The 10,852-nt window shown below is 34.1% G+C and overlaps 1 protein-coding gene across 3 annotated transcripts in view; it reads left to right on the top strand.

Moving 5' to 3' along the window:
- LOC117123528 overlaps positions 1–10,532 on the top strand; it is a 23,760-nt gene extending 13,228 nt beyond the window's left edge. For 2 of the 3 annotated variants that reach the window (XM_033269489.1, XM_033269487.1), the window contains exons 12-20: positions 1,857–2,051; positions 2,748–2,927; positions 3,108–3,398; positions 3,602–3,673; positions 4,578–4,770; positions 5,479–5,520; positions 7,258–7,527; positions 9,091–9,366; positions 9,804–10,532. In XM_033269489.1, the coding sequence (XP_033125380.1) occupies positions 1,857–2,051; positions 2,748–2,927; positions 3,108–3,398; positions 3,602–3,673; positions 4,578–4,770; positions 5,479–5,520; positions 7,258–7,527; positions 9,091–9,366; positions 9,804–10,078 (1,794 nt within the window). In that variant the 3' untranslated portion in view covers positions 10,079–10,532. Of the gene's footprint in view, positions 1–1,856; positions 2,052–2,747; positions 2,928–3,104; positions 3,399–3,601; positions 3,674–4,577; positions 4,771–5,478; positions 5,521–7,257; positions 7,528–9,090; positions 9,367–9,803 lie in introns of all 3 variants that reach the window. The other variant, XM_033269488.1, reaches the window with a different exon arrangement.
- The last annotated feature ends 320 nt before the right edge of the window (positions 10,533–10,852 follow it).

Genomic DNA, 10,852 nt, shown 5'->3' with positions numbered 1-10,852 from the left:
TAGAGTAGTGAATTACAGTAGTCAAGCCTGGAGAGTAATAGGGCACGAACAACATTATGACAGGTTTCAAAATCAAGAAATTTGCGGATGCGGGACAAACAACAAATCTGCTAATTTATGGACCGAGAAAGGTGTGTTATATGAGCAGTCATATTCATTTCATGGTCGAAAACAACCCCGAGATTTCTGATAGTTGGTGAGTGTCTAATAATGTTACCGTCAAAATGGAAGAAAATAGATTGCGGAAACACATGAAGAAGTAATACAATGTACAGTAATTGCAATAATCGCGAAAACTATTTCAGCAAGGTGGAGTCGAGCTGATTGGAGCAGTCCAATAAATGAAACTATGGTTTTCCATTGAATGAATAAAACATTCATTATTTTTTTTATTATACACCTATAATAGATTCTTGTCATATTTGATGAAGAATGAAAATAGGTTTACCTTTATTTCAAGTATTAACAGCCCATCTACTTTCAACAATTGAAAACATTGTATAGGTGGTGGCATGCAATGAAGCAAATTGAATGGAAATATAGCTAAACTTCATAAAGAATGATGCAAATAAAAAAATACAGTAGAACCCATATAAAGGGGACAAATTCAAGATCAAAATGGTGTCCCCTTTAAATAGGGATGTCCCCTGAATAGGGGTTGGCCATAGTGTTCACACCACTCAAATTTTGTTACGCGTACTTAATTTTTTGTATCTGAACATAAGTGTAAATTTAAAAAAATTATTAGATTATCACTCCAGCCCGCGTCAAAAGTTTTGGAAATATTGATGTGGGAATAACTTTATTTTTTTTCTTTGCAAAAAACAAATGCTGACAAAATATAAAGGAATTAGCTCCAAATTCGGCAGACTTCGAACTCTTCCAATTGATTAGATCAGACATTGAGATCGCCGTAAAGTTTAAAATGCAAAGCCCAAAGTTGCTAAAAATAAACAGCCAGCTCGCTAACTGTTTTTAAAAATAGACAACACTGCGGTCCGTCCCTAAAGAGACCCGCCCAGTGAGCTGATCAGATCGTTAATTCACAGCGTGTAGACTCACATGTTCCACAGAGACTCTCGCTGCGAAAAATAGCTTGTTACATAAGTGGGCGGTCTTCCTTTTGATGGGTGTGTTTGGTTGCATTGGTCGTTGTTGGGCAAAAACTAACCTACAACATCAAGAAAAAGAGATTAGGCAAAGGCTGGCCTAGCTCAAGGTAAAGACCAAAGTCTAGGCGCCTATACCTACTATATAACTATGATTAAGTAAGGTGTTCATTTCCCTTTGATGCTTGAGTAAATGTCTGATTTTTTTACCAGAATAGGCCCAGTTTTGCATAGGCCATTGAATCACTCACAGGGCAGTTGTTTATGCATCTGCCACTTCGAAAACTGAGAAAAAATTATCAGCTTTTAAAAAAATAACAATGTGATGACAATGTTGATCATATTCAAAATACTATTATATTTAAGCATTGTTGTTTTAGATTATAAATTTAGAACAAATGATTATTTTTATTTAAAACAGTTTGTATTTAAAATACCATTATATTTAAAGCATTGTTGTTTTAGATTATATATTTAGAATAAATGATTATTTTTATTTAAAACAGTTTGTATTTAAAATACCATTATATTTAAGCATTGTTGTTTTAGATTATATATTTAGAATAAATGATTATTTTTATTTAAAACAGTTTGTATTTAAAATACCATTATATTTAAGCATTGTTGTTTTAAATTATAAATTTAGAATAAATGATTATTTTTATCAACAGTTTGTATTTGATATCTTTTTAGACAGAGGAAATTAGATACTGTAATCTCAATTATATTTTGGTATTTTTTATGAAGGTTAAATCTAAAGCCAGAGAATGTGGAATTAAGGATGACAAGACTATTGACCTTGCAATTGCATACTTTAGTGATGTTGGTGAAATCATGCATCACCCAATGGATGAAGCATTACGTGATACAGTTGTGCTTCAACCAATGAGATTGGTTGACTATGTTAGAACTGTGTTTACAGTTATGAAACCAGAACTTAGAGTGAGTACATACAAAAATATTATGGGGTACTTTGATTTAAATTTGAGGTCTTTTCAACATTAAGTGTTGCATGGCAACAAATCCCTGTTGTCTTTCTTGTTTATGATCTTTCTTCATAGCTGCTCTTTTACACTATATTGAGAAGTGCATGTTTGCAATATAGGCAGCAGCATGGTTTGAATGTTGAGTCAGCCTGGTAAGCACTTTGCTATGGGGTGAGAAACTGAGGCCGGAGGTTCAGAAGACCGAAGGCCCTGAAAAATATTAGCGATTTTTGTTTACATTCTGGTAGACTAATTTGGCGGTTTTTTTTCTTACCTAATCTCTTATAATACCTTGCAAACAAATTTAAATAACAACCAACTGGTGACCCATCGGCCTGTTGTTTTGTCAAAATCAATATTCAAAATTTTATTGGTGGGGCCTACAGGAGGGTTAGACCACCCACTGAAATTGTTGGGTGGGCCTAGACTGCCCAGCCCAACCTGTGCCTCCACCAGTGATCTGAAACCAATGGTTGGTTTCCCAATGTAGCATTTTTCAAGCTGAAAACTTGAGAAGGTTGTTATGTCTTATACTTTAGTTGCAAATCCATTTTTGCTGTTCTTGTATTGTTTTATTCATCACTTCTTCTAACACAACATCTGAAATGCTTTCATTCTTTTCTCAATAGTGTGTTTATTTTTCTTTGCATAGGATGCAACTCTACAGAATGAATGGAGGGATTTAGAGAAAGGTGTTCTTAGAAAGAGTTTACTGAAACACCTTTGGAGGAATTTCCCAGTGTTCTCTGATGACAAGGATGAGAAGATGCTAAATTTTTTCATCGCTTTAATGAAGAAATTTGGACTCATCTGTCAACGAAAGACACCAACAGTATGTAAAAACATTTTTTCAGTTATCATAATCAATGATTTTTCTGTAAAAAAGAAATATTCTTTATAAAATAATTTGTATTTCAAGGGACCTGCGTGTTTATATTATATTTACTTTTAAAAATATAAAACTATAAGTAGCACAGATCAACTTACATTGCAGTATTCTTTTTCTGTTCAGATTATTGGGACAGATAACAGCATTTTTTATGCTTTCTCGCACATACAACCTGATCCAGAGAAAAGAGTCATGATAGATGATCAGGGACCTGACAGGGTGTCAATCTTTCATGATTTCTGCGGCTTTCTACCTGACTTTGTATTCCAGGAAGCTGTGACAAGGTTTATTGAAGCGTTTCTTGTAGAAAATGCTAATCCTGAACTTGCATATGAATATGTTGAGTTGGACATTGACGCTCAACATCGTGTGAGTCTAGCAGTGGCTACTATCAAACACCGCCGCATGTTCAAGGTGAAAATATTCTTTCCCTTCATTATAGATTAAAGAAATAAAAAATATAATATTATTTATTTTAAAGTCAACATAAACAGACAATAGTTTTAAAAACTCCATAAAAAGTGCTCTATATCATAACTCTGCGTACTTGTTTCTCCTTGACTTTGGACTCTCACCCCAATACTCAGATAGTAAAAGATTTATTTTGATATTTTTAGACAACAATTTTGAGAAGGCAACTGAGTGATGCAACTGATGTCACAGAACCAGAACCTGAAACATGTAAGAAGGTACGATACAGATTCCATGATTTGCCAGTTACCTGTTTGTAGTAGGAATCCTAAATACTGTACTCCCATCATTCATGTGATCATCTTGTCCTCTTAATTCCTATGATTGGCTATGCTGTAACTCATGGTCTCCTAATATTATACACACACCTTTTCAACTAATAATTTAAGATATAGTATACAAACATTGAGTGTAGCCTGCTATCTTAGGCTATGGTATCCACATCACCAAGGGGCTATAAATTTCACCATTTTCCAAATGTGCATATATTCTAAGAGGCCTAAAAAATTAATGAAAATAGTAGCCACCAAGTAGGCCCTAGGTTTACTTGCTCAGCCATGCTCGCTAATCCTTAGCACAGTCAGAGTACTACCTGATACTGTAGTACACTTTTCCCTGGGAGTTTATGAATTATCATTGAACCGATGTTATAGGAGTGATGGTTGAAGTTATTACTTGTTTTTAACCAGTCAGATGCCAAGAATCTATGTATGCAGTATATAAAAGAAAACGTAAAACTTGAACCCACAAATTGACATCCCATCTTAATTTTTGTTTCTGTGGAATTGAACCTTCATTTAACAATATACATTTTTGGGAAATTTTTTTTTTTTTTTGCAAACATTAGAAATATAGGCAGCACTACTAGTTGCCTACCTGGCTTGGTGAGCTTGCTCATTTGCATACAGTATTCCTCCATTTGCATTTGCTATAGGACCATTTTGTATTATTGTGAAATGGAATATGAAGATGTACAAAATAGTCCTAGTATAAAGAATTTTTGACATACACAGTGTTTTTATAAAAAATTTAAAAAAAAAAACAATCAAACCTTGATTGGTTGCTCAAATGTTCCTAACTACCACAATATTTTCAGTTTATATCATTTTTTTACTCCTGAAGGTTTTGACATTTCTTCAATCAGTCTTCGATGCACTTTGTCAGACTAGAGAACGTATGCAATACAAGACTTGCATACCTTGTGGTTGCTCTGACAACTTCCAGCACATGCAGATCATTAAGGATTTCAACAATGATGCAATTCCTTGTGGATCAGTTTCATGGAGCATCAAACGCTACTGTCATTTATTTGGAGGTATGATTTAAGATAGATGTGTTATTACTATTCCTCATGAATATTAATTCAGTAAAAACAACATTTCATGAATTCCACCTGGTAAGGGGTGTGGTAGTTTCTATTCTTCCCTGTGTATGCCATATTTACCTCTACGTGGGGAGACTACCGCACTGGTGCCTTCGTGAACTGTATGCAAACTGTGTAATTTTACCCTCACAGATCAAAATGGCTAATGTTGATGAATGGTTTGCTGTTTAATAGGTACAAGTGTGAGGTAAAGTCAAACAAATACAACAAGGTTGTACTGTATTTCTATGAATTCAGTGAATTCTACTTGTACCATTGTTGGATGATTGGGACTACCTCCCTTCACTTGGCATCATCAGGTACCTCTGGAAGTAGAATTCACTACGTTGATGTTATTTTTGTGCAATATTAAAATATTTATATTATGATATCAAAGTTTAATTAGGCAATAATTTTGGGTTTTGATCAAAATCTTTCATCACACAGCTGTTAGTATTGTCGGCTGTGTAAAATTCTCCTTCTTCCTCATTATATATATGTGATTTCTACATTCTCCATCATCTCTGTTTTTAGTCGTGTTCACAACCCAGTTATGTGCAAATCAATTTTATTTATGGGTCTGAGTAAGTGTGAATTTTTGAAAAAAAACTCCAGTACCAGTAAGGAAAAAAGAAAGATTGTTTTATTTATTTCTTTCAGACTCAAATGAAGCTACTGTAACACGTTCACAACCTGATCAACGTAAGTGCCTGAGTATTAATAAATAATAGCTGTTATTGTATATGTGTATCATTTAGTTAGAACACAAACTGCAATGTAAACAGGATTTAATTTTAATTCTTCATAACATAAACACAACCCTGGTCCTCAAAGAACTTTATTGACTGTGCATGAGCACAATATTCATAGTTACCAACCGTCTCCCATCATGCAGGACGGTCCTGCATTTCGAAGTGATTTTGGATGAAACACGCATTTTGCAGAAACACATGCGTGATCATAAATTTGTCACCCATTTAGCATAAGTCCATGCGTGATAACGAATTATCATGAATTCAGGGAAAAATGTATTTAAAATTAGAAGAAAATGCTTGGTTTTAATAAAAATATAAAAACGGTCATGCAGTAGCTTGAGTCATTGGAAAGCTTTTTAATTGTTCGAGAATCAATTCTCGGAGAAAAATCCTTTTTCCCGACCAAAACAACCCAATCAACCATGCACTTTAGTGGAATCTAGTAGTCGCGTGCGGCCTTGCACGTTCATTGTCACAATCAACCATTGATTATGTGATTGGAACCCGGGCCCCAACGGAGTTCCGCCTCTGGACCTCAGGACCCTGGCGGCGCCGTCCGTCACCCCACCTCCCCACTTAACTGGTGTAGTCCTGCATTTCAAATCTCTCAGGTTGGTAACATGCAATATTAATGTAGCCTATTATTGTAATCAAACCGCATGCTTTTCTGGTTGGCAAATGTGGCTACTTCAACGATAACGATATCTATAAAAAAGCTAAAAAGCAATTGTTTATATAGAAAATATAAGAAATAAGAGAACTTTTTACACTAGCACGATTCGATAACACTTTATCTGTTATGCGATAACAACATATTTTGACAAATCAAATCTGATGATGTCATAGTCATGAAAAACATTAAAATCGTAGTGGTAGCAACGATTTAATCGTTTTTCCATGATTAAGATGTTATCTGATTTGATTTGTTACAATATTTTGTTATCGTATACACGATAAATCGTTATTGAATTGTCCTAGTGTAAAAACTTCTCTTATTTCTTTTATTTTCTATATGAACAATCGCTTTTTAGCTTTTTTATCGTTATCGTTGAAGTATAAACAGGCCTTTAAGCCCCATTTCCCCCCCCCCCCAATTGTATGGTAAAGCACCCCACCGGCCAGAGCCCATTGGGCAGTCAAACCAAAAAAAAAAGGCCTAATGAAATTAATTGCATGTTTTCGAGTTGAGTTTGAGAGTACAGTAGAGTAATAATTGTATTTTATCAACTTTATATTTAAAGGTATTGTACAAGTCTGAGAGTACCATCTCAAGACATCCAGAAGTCTCTCTTTAAAAAAAAAAAAATCTACAACCAGCAGTTTGATGTTACAGTGCATCTTCCAATTTGAGACCCCTCTAATTCTGAGACCATTTTTCCAAAGACCGAAATAACTATCTTCAACCTTTTAACATAAAGCCAACCAACCCTGACACCACCCCAAATTTTCAGGTCCCAAAGGTGGTCTCGAATTGGAAGGTGAACTGTATACTTATAAAACAGGGTAACTGACTTATAAAGCAATTATTTGTCAAACAGTATAATCCAAAAGAACCATTATTTCCTTCAAAAATGTCTTCCAAAAATAGTATCTCTTTTGACTTATATTTTATATAGAAAAGTGTCTTCAGAACTTGACTATAACTGCATATATTATGTTATTATATTCTTATGACATCTTTCAGGTCCTTTGGAAGATGTAGAGCTACTGAGTATTTGTAATTCACTGGACAAGGACTGGAAAGAGCTAGCATTGCACCTTAAATTAACTAGGCCAGAACTTGACTACATTGAAAGTGACAACAATCAAGTGAAGGATGCTATGATGGCGATGCTTGTGAAATGGAGGGATCGCCAACCACCAGATATCAACCAGATGCAAGTTATGTGTGATGCACTGAAGCAAGCAGGATATGTTCGTATTGCTGGTGAATTGATGGGCAAAAGTCACTCAGGTATGATTGACTGTTAAGAAAATTCAATATTGTGGTAAATACAACTGTTTGCATAATTTCCCTGATCAAATGAATACATCATCCATTTTATATCCATTTGCAAACTCATTCATTTCATGGCAAAGTATATCTCATCCAACATTCAAACATCTCCCATACAAATTATATCTTTTAATACTATTTTTAAACCATGTTGAAAATAATTATTACCTCTGCAATGAGGTAATATTTTAGTACAATTGTGTGTGTGTGTTTGTATTTGTTAGCAATCTCCTACCTACAGTTTTTCATGCTGAAAATTTTCACAGATGATTTCTGATATTGAAAGGAGGCTCCTTTCTATTCTGGTTATGATCTGTAGGGGGGTGAGGAGAAAAACACTCCACTCTAGATATTTCAAAAACTGATTTAGTGATCTGTATGAAACTTTCTGGAAGTGTTAACCAGGTTACAAGGAAGACATTTTAAAATTTTGGCGATGTTCCAGATTTCAGGTATGAATTTGGGGGCATTTAAAATGCTAACGTCCCAGGCATAAATATCTTAAAAGCTAATCAATGCATCTGAATTTTTTAGAATGGTTAGTCATTTTCCCGAGGAAATACTGTATTATTAAATTTTCGTGACGATTTTGAATAAGGGGGTGGATTTGAGGACCATTTAAAGAGAAACATCCCAGATCAAATATCTCAAAACTGTTCAACTGATCTGCATGACACTTGCTGGAACGTTTTACATGGAAGAAATGATTAAATTTTGTTGACGACCCAGATTAGGGCGTGCCAGACCTAAATATCTCAAAAATTCATTATATTTATTCTTTATTTATTAAAAACATAATACAAATCATTGTATCTCATTGATGGACCTGAGTGAAACTTTTTAGAATTTGTCATGGTCTAAGAAAGAAATGATTAAATTTTGGTGATGACACGGAGTAGGATGTGGATAAGAGGGCTAGTTAAAAGGGACTTCCCAGATATGCAATGGATCTGAAAAACTTTTTGGAATGGTTCATCATGGCTATGAAAAAATATGCAATTTTGGTGATGCTCCGGAGTAGGGTGTGCATGTGGAGACTCTTAAAATGGAACGTCCCAGACCTAAATATCTTAAAACTGATTAATGGATCTGAATGAAACTTTCTAGAATGGTTTGTCATAGTTCAAGGAACAATTATTAAAAACTCTCAATGGCTGGCAGAGGTAGAGATTCTGTTTTCATTACTTTTTTTTTCAAAAGGAAATGATGCGTTTTAACAAGGGGAATTATGATGTGGGGTGAGGTATACACTCCCTCGTTCTAATAATTATTTTTATTATTTGTTTTCTTTCTGTTTTTAACTGTAGTTTTAATATTTTAACTTTCTGTGTTTAACTGTAGTTTAAATGTGTAAAACAGGACCATATTATAAAACAATAAATCACTGATTGTTATCCTGTATAAAGATGTTTTTAAATTTAAAAAAAACTCAATTGATTACATGAATACCATAATCGTATGCAAGTATTTAAATTGTACAAAGTGAATTAAGTTATATTTTTCATTCTTTACCACCTACAGCTGTCTTACATGACAATGACTTGCTGTCTGTTCGTGAAGGCCTTGGTACAAACTGGGCACGATTTGCAGTTTGCCTTGGATTTAATTGGCAGGAAACTCAACTGCTTAGAGCAGAACATCATAATTCTGACCTTAATGCATGTATGGACATGTTGACTAAATGGAAGAAACGTCAGTCCTCTGAGATCAATCAAGTCAATGTAATGTGTGGACTACTAGAAGTGCAGGGTTTCCTTGCAGTAGCCGATCAGTTGAGACGTGTTGTGCATTCAGAAGGTATGAAAATATGTCTCTCTTAGTCTCTTTTGGAGGTTTAAGGAGTGGATGGCTGATCAGTCGGGATTGCTGATACTCTATAGTCAAATTTCCATTTGGCTTGTGGTGTGGATCATTGGGGAATTCAAAAGTTTGTTAATGAGGCTTTGAGGAGTTATTAATACTTTGGTGTGACGACCTCGTCATGGCATTGGATGACAGGGGTCTTAGCTTCTGCAAGGGGGAAAATGCCACCATTGATCGCAGAGCCAGTACTGCCATCCCCAGGAAATGGCCTGTTTTGTGGTCATCTTGGAATGCTAAAGAGGAACAATACCATTAACATAGCCACAAAACCACTTTCATCAATTTGTTTATTATTAAAAAAAGCTCTTTGAAGTCCAAGGAAGAATGTATTTTACTATTAATGTGTAAATGTTTTTGTATTTCTTCATCAGGTTTTCTAGATGATACTGCCTTTGCGCTTATCAGTGAAAACATTTGTGCAGATTGGGATAAAGTTGCAGTTAAACTTGGCATAGGATGGCATTCAATAGAAGCTTTTAGAAAGGAATGTTGTGGCCGCGAATTCAAAGCATCAATGGACATGCTGACGACATGGAGGATTCGTCAGTCAAGTGACATCAATCAACTTAATGTGATGTGTGAGATACTAAATGGGATGGGGAGAAATGACGTTGTTGAGCAGCTGAGAAAAAAATATGCATCGTAAATGTTAAGACAGCATAGGACCACTATCAGTACTATAATATCTTGAGAGGGACCCAGATCATATTCCTGCCAATGGCATTGTCCTTGGGTTCTTGGTTAAGACAATTCATTCTTAGTACCTTGTCCTTTGGATGGGACATTAAACATGCGCTGCAAATGTCCATGAAAGAGAACTAGGTACACTATTCAAAAATAGTTCTAGTTTATACAGACCATATTTTGTATACTGTATTCATGTACATTTTACATGTTTTGTACTTAAATAAATGATACATTCCTTAAAAATAGCCCTATTCCATATTTTATTAGATTGATTAATGTAAAGTAATTTTATATGTAATTAATTATCGAGTAAAGTCTCTGATCATTGCTGCATGGTTTTTTTTTTTTTATGTAAATAATGAATTTTAAATAATGAATTTTTCTTAATCTAAATTTTTCCCATGTTAATGGTTTCCCATGTTAATATTGATGAAATAATTTTTTACTAATAATATTTTGATGTTTTTTATTGAATGTTTAATGTAATTTTGATATTCTGTAAATAATATTGATGAAATCATTTTAATGTAATTATTTATTGATGATTTTTTTTATTGAATGTATAATGTAATTTTGATATTTTGTCTTTTTTTGTGAAATTCTGATTTGCTTGTTTTTTTTCTTATATACATATTTTTGTAAATACCATCGCATTTCAGTATGTTGCTTTTTAATATACTGTATATTGCAAATTATAAAAGGCTATCAGGAAAAACTCTAATTGGCAGTGGCG

Source organism: Anneissia japonica, unplaced genomic scaffold, assembly GCF_011630105.1.
Source record: "Anneissia japonica isolate Jap-2015-1 unplaced genomic scaffold, ASM1163010v1 scaffold287717_len1600092_cov198, whole genome shotgun sequence".
In the NCBI taxonomy this organism is placed as follows: Eukaryota; Metazoa; Echinodermata; class Crinoidea; order Comatulida; family Comatulidae; genus Anneissia; species Anneissia japonica.
Note: the sequence above shows the minus strand (reverse complement) of the source record. Positions and strands in the feature narration are given on the sequence as shown.